The 21,496-nt window shown below is 42.5% G+C and overlaps 1 protein-coding gene across 1 annotated transcript in view; it reads left to right on the top strand.

Annotated features, from left to right (window-relative positions):
* ARHGEF28 (Rho guanine nucleotide exchange factor 28) overlaps nucleotides 1-21,496 on the top strand; it is a 1,107,856-nt gene that overhangs the window by 860,793 nt on the left and 225,567 nt on the right. The window contains exons 17-19 of the mRNA XM_078675262.1: nucleotides 6,555-6,687; nucleotides 9,413-9,468; nucleotides 11,157-11,211. Coding sequence (XP_078531388.1) covers nucleotides 6,555-6,687; nucleotides 9,413-9,468; nucleotides 11,157-11,211 — 244 coding nt within the window. The remainder of the gene's footprint in view (nucleotides 1-6,554; nucleotides 6,688-9,412; nucleotides 9,469-11,156; nucleotides 11,212-21,496) is intronic.

Genomic DNA, 21,496 nt, shown 5'->3' with positions numbered 1-21,496 from the left:
TTTACAATCTCGCATGTGGCGTTGTATGCTTGCTCTCCCAAAACTGAGGGTTGAGCATGTCCGTCTGTATAGATTACACAGGCGTACTGTCGTAAAGGCAGAATGTCGATTGGCAGAGGATATTCTCTTTCATATTCGAGATATTTTAATTCATTCAATTCCGGATCAAAATAGTATTTTATTTTGTCTGTAGCAATAGAATTTACCCATTGTACCCATTCTGGATTCAATGCTGTTGTCGGTAAATTACATGGGGTTGTTAATGCATCAAAAGCTGATTCTGCTGTTCTGACTGTAATACGTCTACCGTCAGCTTGGTCTTTTTCTCTTGCTACAGCCGTTTGAACCGCATGAACAATGTTTTCTTTAATGCTGAACCTCTTTTCAGCTTCTGTGTACAAGTGTGATTTGTATGCTATTGGTACCTTTTCTCCGTCATTAGAGGTCAGGTATGTGAATCCGCATCTTCCTGGGATGACTCGAATCACAAGGTTGCGTGTGTTGTCGCGTGTTTGCAGTTTTGTTTTAACTAACATGTCTGTTTGTAAAGATCTCAAAAGTTCTGTGTGTTTTTGAGTCCAGTTGATTCTTTTAAAATCTGGTTTTATTAAGTCATAGAGAGGTTTAACCCTCTCCGCGTAATTTATAATATAAGTTCTTCCGAAATTCAGAAAACCTAGAATTGATTGCAAGTTCTATAGTGTTCTAGGTGCTTGGATTACAGCACATTTCTCTAGGAAATTGTCAGCCAGGCTTTTGCCTTCACTTGATAATTCATATCCTAAAAATAGGACAGTTAGATGGGCAATTCTTGACTTTTTAAAGTTGAATTTGTAGCCCTCGGCTGCGAACCCAAGTATTATGGTGTTCACTCTTTTCAAGTGAGTATCCAAGTCATCATCTGTTAGATAGATGTCATCGACATAAGATAATGCCTCGTCATCATATGTTTGTAGTAACTCTGTTACTCTTGCTGAGAATAATCCTGGGCTATTCTTGAACCCCTGTGGTAAACGACAGAAATGTTTTTGCGAGCCATTTATTGAGAACGCGGTCAAATATCTGCTTTCTGGTGCTATATTTTGACAAAAGAATCCGTTAGAGATGTCTAATGTTGTTTTGTATTTTTTGCGCACTATGTTATTCATTAGTGCTGCACTGTGTGAGTTTTGCACTGCAAAAGTTTTGCAACATGAGTTCAAGTGTCTGTAGTCCAAAACAAGACGATATGAATCATCTGGTTTGGAGACAGGAAACAAAGGATTGTTCATTTGTTAGGTGCAAGTTTCAATCACCCCCTGGTATTCAAGTTGATCTAAGATCTCTTTTACCTGTTTTTTAGCTTCTTGCTTAATTGGGTACTGCCTCTGTGCAGTAGGTTGTGATTTTAACTGGATTTTGTGAGGAGGAGAGTCCTCATCCCATCCCACATAATTTTTATATAATGCAGGAGCTTGGGCTACTGCCCACTTTCTTGCAAGTGTATACTTTTTATGTATTGGAATATGATTAGAGAAGGCAGGCATAATTATTTCTTCGCCATGAGGGCACTCCCTGACAAACTCTGGTGGCCAGTATTTTTCAGCTAGAAGGATGTCATAGCCTTTAGAGAGATTATCCCAAAATAGACCCCTTATTTTCCTAGTCTTATCCCCCTCTATACGCAATGTTATTTCATATATTTTATGAGGTTTGCTAATTCTAGTATCTGCAGTTTCCACCTGAATGTATTCATTCGTGTCCACTGTCTCCAGATGATTCATCAGGATCTTGAGAGCTATGCTCACTTCTGCTGCGCTGTCTAGCATTGTTTGAGCCCATTCTCCGTTTTTCAGCTGTGTCCTCAGTATTCTCGGCATGGTTGATTACTTTAATACTGGCTACCTTCTTCTTTGGAAATTGTAATTTTTTGTTTTGATGAGCAGGTTCCTTGTCTTTGGACTTGACGTGCCCCTCCCTGTGTTCTGATCGTCCTCTTCTTTCCGATTTCTGCGAGGAAGTCTGAAAAGATTGAGAGGGACGTGTATCAATATCTTGATATCTGTCAGGTTTCTTTATATTATCCCTATTTCTAAGGTTGTATTTTTTCACAGAGGGCTCCCTTTGGGGAGACTTGCGTCCTTGGTCCGGAGATCTTTCTCTCCGCCGAGGAGACCTTCCTCTGGTTTGGAATCTTTTTTCTTTAGGGGTGGATTGTTTTTTCCATCCCAGCTCTTTTTTTGAGTGTTTAGATTATTTTTAATAAATACCTTTTCAGGATTTTCAATTAGTTGGGGTTTCACAGGTATTCCACCCAAACTATCTCTTCCTAGTTCTTCATAGGATTTTTCTATGATTCTGGCAATTTCAAATGGTTGGTCTGCTATATCTGTCTCTTTCAACCTCTGGCGGATCGCCACATTTGCTGCTTCTCCCTTTATATTGGCTAGTAATATTGCCGAGACCTGCTTGAAGTCTTTTAGTTATTTCATACCAAGAGTTAAAGCAGGTTCTGGACCGTATTCATCTTGAATTTGTTTTAGCACATCTGGTATTACTGACATGGATGGAACACCATGTGTTTTTGTGTAAACGGAAGCAAAGACTGTACCCCAAGTGTCACAGTCTTCCACATGTGGTGCGATTCCCATTGAAAGACAGATAGTCAGAATCCTGTGTTTCTCAAGAGCGGTGGTATCCGGAAATACCGCCTCTATTTGAGTGATTTTTGTGCTAACCAGAATGGAATTTGTTCCCGTTTTGCGGGTACTTTACCTAGACAGGACTGTATGTTCTGTGGTGTAATTTTATTTGTGTACCCCTGATGAGGGGTCAGCTGTGGAATTTTAATAGCTGGTTGGACTGTTGAAGTCCGCATTATATATTGGACTAATTGTCTGTGTATTTTAATTAGTTGTTTTAGCTGTGCTAAAAGATCTGGTGCAGACATTTCTTCAATGTCTGGATGTGGTGTGTATCCGGCTAGGACCGGCCACGTTGCTCCTGGTCTACCTAGTGGACCGAGCCTGGTGATGTGATTATTATGTTTTAGGGCGCCATTAAACCAGAGCAGGTGCTCTTGGTATTTGAGTGGTATCTCCACTTCCTCGAAAGGAGTGTAGATATCCAGTGGTTCCTCTATTTTATAATAGTGGAACTCTTTTGTTACAGCGTTTGCTGCTGGAAAGTTTATCCATGAGTAGAATACCTCTGTCTGCCGATATTCGTGTGCCTCAATTACGAATATGACTGTACCACCTCTCGGTGTTAGTCCATTTTCTATAAGTTTTAAGGTTATAGTTTTTCTTATGTTGACCGGGATGAGTATTGCCTCCGGGTCTTGCTGTAGGAGACTTCTGTCATTCTCTAGGAGTTGAGCTGCTATTCTAGCTGTCTCCCTTTCTTCTTCAGTTTCTGACATTTTACTGTCAGGAAGGTTATTTTGTTTATTTGCAGATCAGGTTTCTATGGAAACAAAGATTAGATGCACAATATTTTTTGGAACAGTATATCCTTCAACGTTGAATAAATCAAGAACCATACATAGGAGTCTCCTCCTACGAAGTTTGGCGAATTTAACCTTTCACCCACTCCAGACGTCTTTGGAGTATTATGGGAAAAAGGGGTCTGTGTGAAAAAGCACGACTGAGTTACTCTAATGTCTTACGTTAGATTTATCGCCTATCCAAACCGTTGGGCGCCATGTAGTATAGTTCCTATTTTCCCAATGGGCTCTGCGCATTGGAATAATATCCTCAATAGTATAGACGTAGGACTGTGGTTAACTAGGTCTTCTACTGACGATATTAGACTTAAAATTATGTGTGTGCCAGCTAGCTCAGAGTTCACTAGAAACTTTCTCGAATAGGCAAGGAGGAGTTTAACCTCCCTGGATAGACAAGAAGGGATTTAGTTTCTGACAACCATAGAACATGACAACTTTGCTCTCCCCTAATCAAGAGAATATCTCTAGAGTCGTGTGAAAACAAAAGACAACTATTTTACTCAGTCAGTACGTGCATTCTTAGTTTCACCAGTTTGTAGAGAAATAAGAGATGGGCGTGTTTCAATAAAAAGATGTTATTTATTGATCAGTCTCTTTTCTCATACAAGAGAAATGAATCGCTATTATTGCAATACTTATAGTTAAGTAAAGTGCATACAGTAAAAACAGAATTATAAAATAATACTGTAAAAGCATTTATATGGTTTCTTAGCCATATGATACTTAAAATGGATAAAAGTTATATACATATATACATTTACTAATCGAACTCAACTGGTGCTTCTAACTACGCCTACCCCGGTTTACCTGACCTAAGCCTAATACGTGGGCGGCAGTAGATAAGTAGCAGTTTTAGTTAAGTTTGCTTTGCCAAGGATCTGATTCAAGAATTCTCTGTGAGGGGTTATTCAGTTCAGTACCTGGGATTTAGAAGGCTGGAGGGCTGGTATCTCTATCTCAGGACTCGATATCCCAGTTGCCCGCAAGGGCGGCTAGGAACGCCGGAGCTGGATTTCTCGGCAAGAGAAAAGGCAGCGTCTCTCTCTCAGCGCGTCAAAAGGGAGGGGCAGCGTCCGTGGGCTTCCTGCATCAGCTGGGCTCCTCTGCAAGTATCGCTGCTCCAATCTCGTCACCACCACCGTGTGTTTGCTTAGGGCAATGTCGGTAATATTTATACCTGAAAGGTGCCGAGATTGACGTAAGGATGGACATAAATACGTCAATAAGGATGTCATAAGAACTGGTCGTTCGTACATTCTTTACTGGAGTTCTTGGTTAAATCAAAACAATAGCTGCGGGGGATTTCCCAGGTTGCTGGAGGTTTGATTTGTTTTGAGAACTCGGTATGCTTTCTATGGGGGCTGGAGGAATAGTGCTTGCTAACGTGGTAGCATGCGCTATGACCTAATCAGAAAACGGGTTTCTGTGCCGTTGTGTGGCCATTAGTGAATTATTAACCGGACAAGGGTCAGAAATAGGAATATCGATACAGTTCCCAGAGGAAACATATCACAAACTAAATGCTGGAAATCCACTGCAGCTCCGTTAGTGACCGAGTGGTATAGCGAGGTGGTGAGATGCAAAGCAGAGAGCGCTGAGCTTTAGAGGGAAGTAGAAAGGGGTCTGCGCAAAAAGCTTATCTCCCTAGAGTGGAACATGATACTGGAAGATTTTAAGGCAAAAGAATTGTAAAGGAGATATAGCAGGGGTCTGGAGGCTATATATGGTCAAATGTGTATGAGGTGTCCAAGACATGTCAATGGTCCGTTTACGAAACATATTATATGCAAGAGAGTTGCTGATAGACCGAACTTTGTCTGAATGTGTTGTATCTTTATACCAGTCTTATATGTTTTCACAAGGGTTCCTATGGAGGGAGGGGGGTCATTCAAGTAGTTTGGTTAAAGTGTCATGGACCATGTTTCAAATTGTAAAATGTTGGCAAAATGTGCAATGCACATTACAAATGTACACGCAGATCTGTAATTGAGGCAATATTCATGCACTGTATGGTATATGTGTATCTTTACACTTATAAAATTAATACAATATGTTTAAAAACAAAAAAAAGCTTAATATGTCTAGGATGCTTATGAGGAGAGTGAATAATAACAAATATTGCTACTAAATAGGTAGAAATAAAGTGCACAGTCATTAAAGTGTCTATTCATGCAAAGCCCCAGAATCTTCTTCAGATGCCCGATTCCAATGAGCTGCAGCATAAGTGTCAAACAAGGTCAGTACACTTAGATATTTTAAAATCAAACAAATTGGATGAAGACTAACTGTCTAAAGCTAAACCTCAACAAGATGGAAATCGTGGTCTTTGGGAAGAGCACATTACTTTGGGACTCCACCTTGTGGCCAACAGAGCTAGGACTGATAGGCACCCCCACAACAAGAACCTCTGGATCATCTTCAACTGCAAACTGTACATGACCACCCAAGTCAATGCTGTTGCTGCCTTATGCTTCCTTACTCTGAAGACGCTAAGAAGATATTCAAATGGCCCCCAATCAGCACCCGGAAACTCTCACACACGCCCTTGTAACAAGCAAGCTGGACTATGGGAACACACTCTATGCCGAGATCATCAAAACACTCACTAGAAGGCTGCAGACTATTCAGAACTTGGTGGCCAGAATCACTCCCAACCTCCCATGCCACACTCACATCACACCACACCTGAAGGAGCTCCACTGGCTCTCCATTTACAACCACAATTGAGGCTCCTCACCCACATTTTCAAAGCACTAGATAACACTGGCCCAGCATACCTCAACAATTGCATTCTGTAATTCTCAGCAGATCACTTAATCTCCATGTGCCTATCAAAATGAACATATCTGTCTATAACTGGTGCTCATGTAAAGCGTTCTGATACCTTCGGGTCGAGTTTGCGCTATATAAAACAAAAAAAGATGCAGTGTGTTGGGGTGTCTCTATAATCAAGCGTTTTAATTATACGAGTTACACGTTGGGTAATGAAGATATGCATATTGCAAATTTCTGCTTCTCCCAGTCTAAATTTCTTTTGTTTTTCCTTATATTGTAAACATTGTTCATGAAGGTGAAAAATAAGGACACCAAAGATAAAGAAAAGACAAACAGGCATCACTTTGTGGCTGGGACACATTCGGGTGTGATTCCATGTTTGGTGTGTGAAAAGGCGCTTTTGGGGAAGGAGTCCCTTCAATGCTCCCGTAAGTAGCAAAAATTCAGAGATATAGAACACATCAATGCATAACTGTACATTATCTGCGTAAGGGGATTTCTTGAAATCGTAGTTTTCACATTTAATTTCTATTTGTTTCATAAATTATTGATTTATAGATCTGCATTTGAACTACACTATTCATGTTGCAAGAGTCAATCGTTTGTGTAAGAACAGGTGACAATGGCATCACATTTTAAAAAAAAACTTTGGTTTCGCTTAAATAATTTACTTCAGGTAGATTACTCTATTTGGGAGCAGGTGTTTAATTGCAAGTACCAGCCGGTTACAGGTGTAACATGTATTAAACTCTGCAGGGCCTCATTTATGAGAAATGACACAACGCTGCGTTTAAGCAGCGATGCGTCACTTCTCAGTGCGCACTCCTTGCGACATGATTGATGCGTCATATTTACAGTATGACGCATCATGTCGCAAGGAGTTACAGATACGTCAGTATTTCTGATGTATCTGTAAGCGCAAAAGTCACGCATTGCTGGGGTGTGTCACAAAAGTGACGCAACTCCAGCAATGCGCCCTTTCACATGGGGAAAGCCCCATGTGAAAGGGCTTGCGTCAGTCTTACGCCTGCTGTGAGGCAGGCGCAAGATTTTGACGCAACAGCGTCCTAAAAGTGACGCAGTGAAATCTCATAGATTTCACTGCGTCACTATTACGAGGCTTTTTGCGGGTGAACGCCCCCTCTGCATACATTATACCTGACGCAGGTATAATGTAGCGCAGGGGTTTACAAAGTGACGCATCTGCTTAGATGCGTCACTTTGTAAATAGTGCGCATCAGGAGGCTTGTTTTGCGCCGCCGATGCGTCACAAAAAGTGACGCATCGGAAGCGCAAAACTCACGCAAGGCCTCATAAATGAGGCCCTGCAGTGCTGTAACATTCCAAATGCATCAGCGTTGAATACCTCAAAATGTTTTCTCTTCTTATCCAAATACTACCAAAATTCAGGCTATTTTCAGTTAATGCTTACCAGTGACTTGGTGAAAATGCCCATAATGTATTTGCGTTACATGATTTTTTAATACAACCCTCTATCTCCTGGCAGATATGTTAGTATTCATTCATGTAGGAAAAGATACATTGCTCATTCCATCCCCCATAACTATAATTCAGACAGCCATAGTATACCAAGTTTGATGCATGATGTGTTTTTGTCCTAGACCATTACTGGATTTGCCTAAAATAGACCAATCTCGCCTAGTGACCAACCATCTATTCTGAGCAGACAGTAGCCATCGAATAACTGAGTTCCTTGGAAAGGATGCGCTCTGTAGGTAGAAAAGATGTTAACTATTTCCTAAGAATGTATATCAGACATTTATCTGTGTCGTCAATGTGAATAAGTCCACTATATTTTTAGATGCCACTCACCCATGAGCAGAAGACCAATGGGTTGCTTTATTTTCGCACCATTGCAAACCCATGAGGTATAGGACTGTGCCTACTAGCTTGTTGGCAAGTCAAATGTTGCTATGGTTTTGCAGGCAGTTCAAATTAATGTTTCCTATATTAGTTTTGTGAAGGACAAGATTTTTAAATTTTCAAACATCTGATAGCAGGGGCCCATACACATGAGCATCAACTGAGATGGCTAAGACATCAGCAGCAAATGAATTAAAATAAATATGACCGTGTGAGCAGGAGGAAGGTAGATATCATGCAGATTCTGTAATTCAAGAGCAGTTATTAAACTGGTAAACAGGCTGAACTTGGTGGACCTTTCTGCCTTCAAACGTTGATCCTTTTGCAATGTTTTAGCACTATATGTTGCACATACAGGGAGTTTGTCTGCACTCTCAGATGAGGAGTGCATTTGTAGGTGAGTTATTGCTACGCCTGTATTCATGTTGTGTCATCCAGTGACTAGCGGCAATAAAGAAATACAAAGTAAACTCCTGCATGAAGGTGGTGTGTTGAAACGCTGTGACAATTTCAAATTTTGCAGACTAGGGTATTACGTAAAGCACATATAGGGATTGATGTACAAAACCATTTTGACCAGTTGAAAAAGTCTTTCATGCAAAATGGGCCCAGCTACTCATTCTGAATTGTATTTAGGAGGGGCCGTTGGGTGTGGTGGTGAGGGGTAGTGATGAGGGTAGTTGTGAGGGGTAGTGGTGAAGGAGGAAGGGGGGTCCCTCTTAATTGCAATTTGCAACCATTGACCAAGTACCAGCACGCAGACTAGGTGGAATCGTGCCAGGCGAGTCCCAGGGAGCAGACCGTGATCTTGGGGACCACAGCATGCACCGCAGAGTCTTCCAAATGGAAGCCATGTTTTTTAAACAGGTCCTGTCCATTGAAAGTGCAGGAGCTGCTTTAAAAATATTTCTTGATTGTTTAATGATATAAACCCAGATATGGAGGCCTGCTGTCCTTTGCAGGCCACCGTCCCCATGATTGCAGCCACACAAAGGTCAGTATTCTTTACGCATTTCTTTTTGCGACTCTCTGCAAAAGGGCATTCTGCAATGCAACCTGTAAGTACATAGGCTGCATTACAGGCCGATCATAAAAATATGTCCCCAGTTTCCAATTGCAATTTGCGTCCTGCCTGTACACACATCAGGCCCATAGTTATACTATTATAAACAGATTCAGTTTGCTCAAAAGTCGTTGAGTATAGTGTTACTTTTACCTGCTCTTAAAGATCTGTGAATAATAAGTAATTTTTGTGATTATTTCTTTCAGATTGTAACGTAAATGTGCACAAGAACTGCAAGGATTCTGCCCCTTTGTGTACAAAGGTAAAGCATAACAATAGACTGTATAATATTTTACAAAAATAAAGAATTCGGAGCTGGAGAGCCGAGGAGGAGGCCTGATATTCTAAAAGAGGATACTGTTTTTCTGCAGAGTGCACCATTGTGACCATCGAATGTTCCTCTCACACCTCTCCTTCTTTGACATCAGCAGTGTAGCAGTCACCAGGATTTAGTAATGTTTAAACCTGATAGACCCTAAAGCCTTCTCAGTAATCCCATGTTCATCTCAGTTGTAGAAATGATCTTGCATTGTCTCTCCTGTGTATTTAAAGTCACCATTGCTCTTCAATGTCCATGTGAACCCCTTGCCAGTCTCATCGCATTGTTTGGGGGTCACATTTTAAACTTGGGTAAGACACACAGCTACCCAAATCCATGGAGCCAAGAGTACATCAATGCAGAATAATAACCTTTGACAGGTTCTGCATTTATTTTACTCCATCATCTGGACAGAGACGTAAAGGGTGGATACATGAACTTATCATTCTATAGTTAATCACTGTGAACGTGTAAACAAAAGCACCACATTGCACAGAAGCATAATTAGATCATTGGAATGTTGGGAGCTCCATTGAAAAAAACGGAGTGCTCTGGGCTTCTAATGACTGGCAGAAGCCCGGAGCTCCAACATTCCAATGTTTTTCACAGCTCTTGTTGTGAACTAAAGGCCTCAAAGGAGCCCGAGGGGATTTCAATCACCTCGGGCTCTGTGAGGCCATTTTTTATAAATTGCAAAATTCTTCCCTCTAGGGGTGAAACGTTCTAATAGTCTTAGAGCCCTCCGTAGTGGGCGGTACTGGCCATTAAAGGTCCGCTCCCTTGTTAAAGGCCCTTGCCTTCGGGTCTGGTCTTTAACACTGGAGTGGATCATTTATTATTGAGTTCAAACAAATTGATATAAAATACGCATACATAACAATTTCGAGGGTGTTGGATGTTCAATAATTCAAAGAGTTAAATGGGAGATTCATCAGCTTCTATATTCAATGCTCAGATCCTCATTCACACAGTCACACACTGTGTCTGGCCCCTTTTATGATTACTCATATTTTTGAGTCTGTAATTAGTCTATATGTAAATCAGTTGATAAATGAAATGATCAAGAAATGTAAGCTGACATTATTTATTGTGTTTTGGATCTTACAACTATACAGGGGTTTCCTTTTGTATGATATGTGGGAGTCAAATAATCTGGACAGGATCATTTTTAAAAGAGACAAATGGTAGTCTTAGATATCCTTTTGGGGGCTAGTGTAAAGCAAAAATGATTTAAAAACGGAATAGGTAAATTGTGTTTTATAGACCTACATAAACAAAACGTAACTAATTGATTTTTTTATATTGTAACATTATAGTTGCTACAATTAGTCTCGTATTGGTAAACTCTTTTTTAATGGAATGCATATGTATCTATTTGTAAGAACTGTTCATGAGCAAAGTTATAATTCATAGAAGTTAAACATGTTCATTCGTTCAGTTGATTTCATACTTTTGTGTATTTATTTTTTTAGTAATATAGTATTGTTAGACAAATTGACCTCCTGTGTAGTAGCTTAATGTTCTGATACATTTCAATCTGTTTAGTTGTAGAAAATGCAACATATTGATAATATGATATCCAGTTTCCCGGTGCCGTTGCCATTTATTCTAAATGTCACATTTTTCCCCAGCAGAAGAGCAAAGAGAAAAATCAAACTAAACCTAGACAACAGATTGTTTCCACAAGTAAGTGACTTGTTAGATGTCATGGAGAACATATTCTGCATTAAAATACTTGAATGAATGATTATAATATTTATAAAGTGCATGATCACTCACACATGAGCATCCTAGCCCTACCTCAAACACCAATTCCTCAATGAGAAAGTATAAGAAGAGTACACAAGGATACAGATGAAAAGGGAAAACAGATAGGAAGAAAATAAATAAATGCCTATACCCAACTATTTTAAAGAGTGGCACAGAGTATCTGGCTCAAGGAAGAGCCAAGTATTCATATTCTTCTTAAAGCTAGCTTTGTTCTCAATGAACCAAAGTGGTCCTGGAAGTTGGTTCCAGGCATTTAATGCTAGGGCCATAAATGATTTGCCTCCGTGAGATTTAAGTCTAAAAGTAGGAGGTTTTAACAGATTGGCTTTAAGAGGATCGAAGAGTCCTCTGAGTCCTATAATGGCAGTTAGATATTTAGGACCTGCAGCATGAACAGCTCTGAACACCAGAATTATAATCTTAAATAAGGCCCTCATATGAATCGGTAGCCAATGCAACTTGCTGAGTGCCTTAGATGCTGAACTATGTTTGGGGAGTTTATGCACCAGTCTGGCAGCCAAATGACCAACCATCTGTGGTTTATGAAGCAGTTGCTTTGAACTCCTTGTATATAGGCTATAATCCAGCATTGATGTTATAAACACAAAGGCCACTGTTTTCCCTGCGGCTAGGGGGAGGAATTCAAAGACTTTTTTAAAGATTTCATCAATGTTATGTTATGTTAGCCAATTTGTAGAGCTCAGCGTTTACCCAGCGGTGTCTTGGCGCTAGTCCTGCAAACAACGGTTAGCGAGGGAAAAAGAGCCTACTGGTTGAAAAGCCACGTCTTTAAGTGCTTTCTGAATTGGAGAAGAGAGGGGGCGGACCTTAGGGAGAGCGGGAAGAGGTTACAGGATCTGGATACTCCCACCACAAATGAAATCAATGAAAAGAACGTACCATCCACTAATAGTGCTTGTGGCCAGAAAGCAAGTGCATTATCAAATCTGAATCCCAAATTTTAATCCACTTGTACTGTGGATGGAGGAGGGGCCACCAAATCCATTCACCACATCATAGGGGAAATTAGATTTGATTTCTCAAACAAAAGAATTTCTGTCTGTCAGTGTTACATTTTAAGTGATTTTTTTCCATCCAACAAATAAAGCTTGCAAAATAGTTCTGGAAATTCAGTTTGAACCCAAATGAATCCTTACCCTGAGATAGAATCAATTGTGTATCATCAGCATAGGAAGTGGTTGCAATTGCATATGAAGTAATCTAAGATATCAAAGGGGTCATATAAATGTTAAATTAGGAAGGACTAAGCGATGAGCCCTGTGGTACAGAAAAGGCGATTGAGCTCTCTTCCTATGAATGCTGTCCGATAGATACAGATTGTTTCCTGTCAGCCAGGAAGAATCTAAACCATGCTCAGGCTTTGCCGGAGGTGCCATTGTCAAAAATACACTAAAAGTGTATGGGATGGGAAATCGGGTCAAACACTGCTAATATATCCAACAAGATCAAAACTGCTTTATTACCGATATGATTGAAGACAGATTGACAGAAATGTAGTGCTTTTGAATTTTCAAATAGGTATTAAGTTGCGCGTTCATGATTTTCTCTAAGATTTTTCATAGTACTGAAAGCCGCAAAAAAGACCTGAAGTTGGCCAGAATCAAGGGGTCTGCCAAAGGTTTTTTAAAAGCAATTTGACCACTGCCACTTTCCATGGTCCTGGGACTTCCTCCAAAGAAATGGAAATATTTTGTATCTGGTTAATAACCGGATTCACAATATCAATGGCTTTGTGCAGAATGGCCAGCAGGCATGGATCTTGAGGAGAGTCGGACTTACATGAGAGGATAGCTTGTCGTGATTGTGGTAAAGGAATCAACTGGTAAGTGGGTAGGGTAAATTGAGGTTGCAGGGCATTCAATGCCTCTCCATGTGACTTGCTTAGTCTGGGACAAGTGGGACAAGGCCGTGTTGAATTGTTAAAATATTTATTTCGAAAAAGGTAGACATCTTGTCACACAAGGACTGTATAGGGAGAATATACCTTGATAAAGCTTTAGGTTGCAAAACAAACTTGGACATTTGAAAACAAAAAGGTCAAAATTAGCCTGTTCTACTTGGGTGGTAAAGTAGGTTTTTTGGCATCCCTAATCAGCCTAAAACTATTCAAGTCTTCAGATTTATAGGACAAACACCATCTGTGCTCAAGTTGCTTACAGCAAAGCTTTTCTTTGGCATGTACCTGGGTGAAGATGGGGTAGAACGACATCTGACAGGACGAACTAGAGGTGCTAGTTTATTTACAGCATCCAGAAGCCAGTGATTAAACAACTCTAGATAATTAGCGAACCTTCCCATAAGTAAAGGGAGGACGAAGCCAAATGAGTTTTCAGGTTGGAGATCGTAATTTTTCCCATTTATGAAAACAGAGATTTGTCAGATGTGATTGGGGGTAGGTGGGAAAGTAGCATCAACTGTTAACTTGAAAGGGACAACTGATAATCAGGCCACGCCTGCACATCAAATTCCCCGGGACAAGAAGGGGGAAAATAGTTCAGATCCCGTGGCCGGTTATGTGTGGGTCCCACAAATAATTGTAAGAGACCCAATAGTGTTAAAATCCCTCAGATACACATTATCAGGATTCTCCAAGTCATCAAAATGACAATTAAAATCACCTAATAAGGTGAAATTGGCATATTGAAGTCTCCTAAAGTTCCCAAAAAACTGGAGCATGGTCCAGGTGGGCGATATATTAAACTCACAGCAAAAGACTGTGAATGACTGATTTGGAAACAAAACCCACTTTCAGCCCCTTTTAAATTGCCCACCTTAAATTAATTAAGTCGAAAGGTTTTTAGGAAGATGATAGCAGACCTCAGCCACGCCCCCCAGACCTATCAAATCTGAGGAAAGCATAGCCCGGAGGTAATGCAATGGAGATATCTGGGTAAGACCAGGTCTTGAGCCATGATTCAGTAATAAACAAAAAGTCCAAATAATAATCAGTTACCCGTTCATGCACTTCTTGGGATTATTTAGGGAGGTGCCGCACATTCATGAGTTCACCAGACACAGACCTAATCACTGAGGTCAGTTCAGTAGAACAACCAACTCCAGACGCCTGCTTACAGCTTACAGCAGTATACACAACATAGTGCCCTCAATACACGTCAAGTCAATTATATTACAGCAATGGGGCAGTTTGCAATAAATATTCTTATCTATAAACCTCCAACAACCACTGTCCACAATTCTGCCATAATAGTTGAACTATTAGCGACTTCATTCTTGAAAATGAGTACACCATCTTTCTTGGCGGCTTTAATACGAGGTTTGAAACAAAGGGGACATTCTCCTCTCGTTTCCACAAAGACCTTGAAATCTTCAGCCTTTGTCTGGCAAATGAGTTTCCAACCCACCAATCAGGTCGTCTTCTTGAGCTGTAACTAATACCATAAACCACACAATTTTCCTGCCATGAACTCATCACCTAGCCATTAATTTTAGCGTAAACTTACCTACAACATAGAAATTCACATTGATGCAAAATTTCATTATAAACACAATACTTGAAATCACTCTCATATGTTATTCAAAGATCCCAACCGATCCCTCCACCCTCATTTCACACTAGATAGTCAAATGCCATTATAGATCAACAGCGTCATAGTAAGATTTAACCAGAACATGACTAATCTACTGGATAGAATTTGTTTACCTAAGACCATAAAATATGTTGATAAGCACTATCCTATAAACAACTACTGGTTTACACCAGAACTATGTTTTAACACAAAAAGCTACCCGAGATTTTATTTTTTGACTATATATCCCTCATGATTCTACTCAACACAGCTTCCATTACCGGGCATACAAAAAGATGTGACGGGATGTCCTCACACACCACCAAGTTTCATGATTCATCTTAGGACAACCAACTCTCTCCAAAAACCTGTTTTTATGGAGAGTTGGCCTTCACCTGGAGTCAGGGAGGCACTTCTACCTAAGAATGGACCCGAACAGACTAAAAACCAATGTGAAATCCTAAACAGACCTTTATATTTACTAGAAATGACACTTTGTTTTAAAACTAAAATGTTGAGAAAAGTATTCCCCCCCCATCACCACTGTACCATCAACATGTTTCCTCCTCATAGCTCATGTGAGTCCCTGGCATTCTTCCGGGCGGAAGCACAGGATCCAGGTATGCAAATATACACTAATTATGCCACTACTAACTGAAAGTGTTACCTTTGTCAACCTTTTATGTATCAGGCCCATAGGTACCCCACTATCGGTCATCCGGGCCCCGGACCCCATAGAGGAAGGGCTCAGGAACCCTCGAAGTCAAACCTTTGTCAAGGTGCATTCCTGTCAAGGAACCTGATTGTGTCTGCTCCTTCCTCCTGACGTAAACCAGAACTAGCCATTTTCAAATTTGAAACATACAGAGTCGGAAGGCAGTTGAGGTTCAAGTACTGCTCAGAAAAGAAAAAGATATCTTTTAACACTTTCGCCAACTATAAACTTCAGATACGATTGGCAAAACACAATTACTTCATGCAGTGTATATGCCATGCCTCCAATAAGACGAGAACTGTTTCATAGAAATGAGGATATTTCATGCCCCCAATCTTAAAACCAAATATGATTTTTTTCACAAGAATTATTTTACTAACGTTTCTAAATAAATTCTTCTCTATTAATATTGACAAGATGAGACACCAAATGTACTCCAATATTGAACAAGATGAGACCAGAAAAGAGACATTCCTTATTACCTGTCTGACAGCGAGATAACCATACCAAATGAATCAACCCTGTAATTTCCTCCAGACCCTCTGGGTCCCCAAGTGACATCTTCTCCGCCAAAATCATGTCATAATCTTTATGTCATCTGACAGCCTTACCTTTCTGTTCATTCTTTCCTTAAAGTGAGACCATGTACTTGATGAGTGCAAAGCTGTAAAACCACGGCTAAATAATTCTGTTACCACTAGATTCTATCTTGGGAAGAGTCTGGAGAAATAGTTTTCATACAACTTACAGCTTTTTTAGAATTAAGTAAAATTCTCCATTCTCTTCAAGCTGTTTTCAGAGCTGTAAATAGCATTGAGCACCCATCCTCCTGGGTCTACCCATTGCTTTTAACATCATTGACAATGCATGCTTCCTCATAAAACTCAACGAAATTGACTTGGACAATCTAGCTCTGAAATGGATAGACTTCTTTCTATTCAGTCACAACTAGGCCATCTTCCTTCACCAATGCCTTTCAGAAAAAAAAATCAAATATTGTTACACTCAGGACATGGTACTTATTACTGCTAGACCATACCCCTTGGCTCCATTAGTAATGCTGGTGACACACAACCGACCATCAGATTGGTGGAGCCTAGGAAATACATGGCCTGCTCCAAGCCTAATGATTTTCTTTCCTCTCTTTTGATATCTATTCGAAAATGGATTGCCTATAATTTTAGAAAACTAAGGGCCTTATTACGATGTTGGGTTTTTGGACCACTGACCGCTATCGTGGCAGTCAGGAGACCACCCGACAAGCAGTTGGCAGTCCGACCCCCCAATTTCGATAGGACCGCCATGCTGACAGTCGCAAATTTGCTCTTTTACATTGTGGCTAGTGCTGTGGCCAGGGAAAGGGGTTGCAGCAAAAGCTGCAGTGTCCTTGGCTACAGCGTAAAAAAGCACTTTGGGCTCGTGTGATGACTGCCACGTGGTGCATGAATGTGCATGGGGGCATACTTGTGCCCTCAGGGCCTCATTACAGTGGCCCCAGGATATGAGGGCCCTGCTTAATAATAATAATAATAAAGCCATTTCTAAAGCGCCTGGCTGCACTAGAAATAGTGTGTCCCCACGCTGAATAGAAGCCAAATCTCGGGAGGCAGGACATTGAGAGCGAGCGAGGTCAGTATCCGAGAAAAGGGGAATTTAGATGGCTGGAAACAGGTGGGTTTTGAGTTTGCCACGGAATCTGGTTTCTGAAGGTTCCATACATAGGTCAAGCGGTAGTTCATTCCAGTGCCTAGGAGCCAGGTTCCTGAAAGAACAGCCTCCCATCCTGGCTCTACGGATGCGGGGGATATTAAACAGCATCGCTCCGGATGACCTCAAGTTCCGGGTGGGGCGGTGAATGGTGAGGAGCTTTTGCAGGTAGCGTGGGCCTTTTCCCTGGGCGATGCGATGCGTAAAGCATAAAGCTTTAAATAGGATACGTTCCTTGACCGGTAGCCAGTGGAGCTTTGCTAGGGCATTCTTCCCAGATGCTCTGCGGGGCAGGTTGAGTACCAGTCGAGCAGCCGCGTTTTGTACGCACTGCAGTTGGTGCAGGCCTTTTTTACTTAGACCTAGGAGCAGGACATTGCCGTAGTCAAGGTGGGGAGTGACTAAGGCATGGACAAGTGTCTTTCTGGCATTGATGGGGAGCAGGTCGAGGATTTTGCGGAGTGTTTTTAGTGTACTAAAGCACTTACCCGTAACTTTGCTCACCTGAGATCTGAAAGAGAGGTCCGAGTCGAGCATCACTCCGAGGTTTCTAACAGAGTCTACGGGCGTGGGAGCATTGCCCAATTCCGCGGGCCACCACATGTGGGACCAGGCAGTGGGGGATTTGCCAACGACTAGAAGTTCAGTTTTTTCGCCGTTGAGGCGCAGACAATTGTTGTTCATCCATTTCGCCACTGATGACAGGCAGTTGGAGAAGTTAGTAGCCTCTTCCGTGTGGTCTAGCGTAAGCTTGATCATCAGTTGGGTATCGTCGGCGTAAGTGACAATATCCACCCCGAAAGCTTCGACTATATGGGCCAGGGGTTCCATATAGAGGTTGAACAGGGTAGGGCTCAAACTGGAGCCCTGAGGAACCCCATGGCTCAGCTTCCGGGGGGAGGATTTAAAAGGGGGACGGTGCATCTGGAAACTCCTGTTGTCTAGGAAAGATTTGATCCAGGCAAGGGCGGATCCCTCCACTCCCATGTCGGAGCGGCGAGACAGCAGCGTTGAGTGCAGCACGGTGTCGAAGGCTGCACTCAGGTCTAATAAAATCAACGCTGCTGTCTGCCCTTCATCCACCATCTTTCTGAGGCATTCAGTGGAATAGAGGACGGCGGACTCTGTCGAGTAGCCGGCTCTGAACCCTGATTGAGTGTGGTGGAGGAGGGATTCCTTCTCCAGATATTTCATAAGTTGCCCGTTGACCACTTTTTCCACTATTTTCGAGCAGAAGGGAAGGAGGGAGATGGGACGGAGATTTTGGAGTTGGGAGATATGGACATTGTTTTTTTTTTTCAGGGGGATGACCTGGGCTGTTTTCCATGTATCAAGCACATAGCATTCTTGGAAAGAGAGGGTGACGATATGGGAGATGTGGTCGATCATGCTCTCCAAAACTCCTTTACAGCGATTGGGGGGGCATACGTCACAGGGAGATCCAGACTGTATGCTGTTGGCAATATTCAGCAATTCCTGTCTCTCACGTACTTTAAAACAAGTCAGACAGGGAGTAGCAATGGGGTTGTCTTTGACTTTCACATATTTACTTGAGAGATCAGTGTCTTCTGTGAAAGTGGCATAAATTTTGTCGACCTTGCCAACAAAATGGTCAGCTATGGAGTCACAAATTTCACTGGAGTAGGTGTCTTGAGCTTCGAGTCTGGTTGGGACCGTTAGCTCTTTGTAAATAACAAAGAGTTCTCTAGTGGGGTTAACGGCGGATTCTATTCTACCTTTAAAGTGGGCGCCTTTCGCTGTTTTTACCAGTTTTTTATATTTATTTAGTTCTATTCTATAAGAGAAGAGGTGTGGTGCCGCGGCTAGGGCGACTGACTTCGGAATCTGGGGATCACGGTTCGATCCCTGGCACCGGCGGCAGATTAGCCCAGCACCATGTGACTCTGGGCAATAGCTTGCTTAATCTTCCCGACGGCCCCCAGCGCCTAGAGACCCTTACGGGTGATTGTGCGCTTTACAAAATGTGGATTATTATTATAAAGTGATTTGCATTCGTGGTTATAGTTTTTCCTCCATTTTCTTTCCAAGTTTTTGCATTTAGCTTTGGCAGTTTTGAGTTCCTCAGAGAACCATGGGGCAGTTTTGGTCCGTCTTGCGGGCGGTTTGTGTGTCCAGGGTGCTATCGTATCTAACGCATTGGATACCCATCTTTCATAATTATTCCACGCCTCCTGTAAGGTATTGCTGGGGGGCGGGGGTTCTTCAAGTAGGGCGAGTTTGAATGCTTCCTGCTTACATTTTTTCCAGTCTCTTCGTTTCTGGAGGAGGGGGTTGTTAGATCTGAATTCTGCAGGAGTAAATTGTATTTCAAACCGGATGCTAAAGTGATCAGACCAGGTATGTCTTATCGGAGAGGAGACCTTGACATCCTCCCAATTGGCAAAGATGGGGTCGAGAAGATGGCCTAGTTGGTGCGTGGGGGATTTAGATTGTAGGTTAAACTCTAGGGTTTTAAGTTCTTCTACCACAGCTTGTGCCTCCCCACATTCAGTATTTTCGAAGTGGAGGTTAAGGTCACCTAAAATAAGAATTTTTTTGTATCGCAGTGCCGGCTGAGTGATCAGTTCTGTGAGTTGGTCGCCGAACTGTGCAGCCCCTCCGGGCAGGCGGTATATAAGTAGTCCGTTAATGGTGTTTTTGGGTCCTGCTTTTATTGTGAAAAAACCGCTCTCGCTATTAGGGAGCGTGGCCTTTAGTAAGGTACATTCTAAGTTAGTTTTATAAATTAGAGCTAACCCACCTCCTCTCTGTCTCGGTCTGTCTAGTCTAAGTAGACAGTAACCTGGAGGGGTGGCTTCGAGGATTTCAGGCGACGAAGCTTCGTCTAGCCACGTTTCGGTAAGAAACAGAACGTCGGGACAGCTCTCCGTCAGCAGGTCATATATCTCTATTTTGTGTTTCTTCATAGATCTACAGTTAAGTAACAACATTTTTAACTTGGCTGTCGCCCGCTTTTCCTTCTTGGAGATTTGGAAGGTGTAATTGCAGGTTTCACAGACAAGAGGTAAAGAGTCCGCTTGTATGGTATGGCAACAGCTGTCCTTAAGTTGCGGGCATAAAGATAGTAGTTCTTGATTGGTGTAGTGTGGTCCCTGTCTGTGAAAACCCGTCATGTCCAAGAGAGCAGGTGAACCAGGGGGTATGGCCCCGGGCCCCGGTCTGGCGCGGACGGGCGCAGACGGGCTTGCCTTAGGCGCGCCTTCGGCGCGCATACGGCGCGCCCGCTGCGCTCGTCCACTGCGCGACCGGAAGATGCACATTTTTATACAAGAAGGGAGATTGCGGCGGGGGGCGTGGCCTCTCCAAAAGGGGCGTGGCCTGTGTGCTTGGCGGGAATGGCGGCAATGGTGATTGTAGTTTGTCCCGCAGCAGCGCTAAAATCCGCTGCGCGGGTTTGTCAGGAGCGTGGTGGAGCCCTGAGCAGAGTGCAGGAATGAGGACAGGTGAGGTTAAAATACAAAGTAACTGTGACACTCAAAGTTTTTAAAAAAGAATGCTCGTGCAATCGTACTCCCGGCTTCCGCCTCAGGAGAATTAGCTATCTAAGTGGCGCTGGTAGTCAGCGTCCTTAAGCAGTGGCGACGGGGGGCGTGGCCTCTCAAAAAGGGGCGTGGCCTGTGTGCTCGGCGGGAATGGCGGCAATGGTGATTGTAGTTTGTCCCGCAGCAGCACTAAAATCCGCTGCGCGGGTTTGTCAGGTGCGTGGTGGAGCCCTGAGCAGAGTGCAGGAATGAGGACAGGTGAGGTTAAAATACAAAGTAACTGTGACACTCAAAGTTTTTAAAAAAGAATGCTCGTGCAATCGTACTCCCGGCTTCCGCCTCAGGAGAATTAGCTTTCTAAGTGGCGCTTGTAGTCAGCGTCCTTAAGTAGTGGCGGCGGGGGGGGCGTGGCCTCTCAAAAAGGGGCGTGACCTTTGTGCTCGGCGGGAAAGGTCCGTTTCTTACAGTCTTTTCATGATGGGCAGACCGCCATGAAAATGCTGTCAGAAAGGGACATCGTAATCCCTACGGCAGTGCCTACTCAGGCACCGCGCATGCAAAGGATCAGCTGCAGTCGGCAGTAGGAGTTCCTGCAGGGCGGTGACGTGGGTAGGGGGAGGGGCAGGGTGGGGGGTAGTAATGTATGGATTACGGAGTTTAACAGGTAAGTAAACATATAAATAAATAAAACAAATTTCAAGATGCAGTGCGCGCAACGAAGTTCGTTT

Source organism: Lissotriton helveticus, chromosome 2_1 (assembly GCF_964261635.1).
Source record: "Lissotriton helveticus chromosome 2_1, aLisHel1.1, whole genome shotgun sequence".
NCBI classification, from domain to species: Eukaryota; Metazoa; Chordata; class Amphibia; order Caudata; family Salamandridae; genus Lissotriton; species Lissotriton helveticus.
Note: the sequence above shows the minus strand (reverse complement) of the source record. Positions and strands in the feature narration are given on the sequence as shown.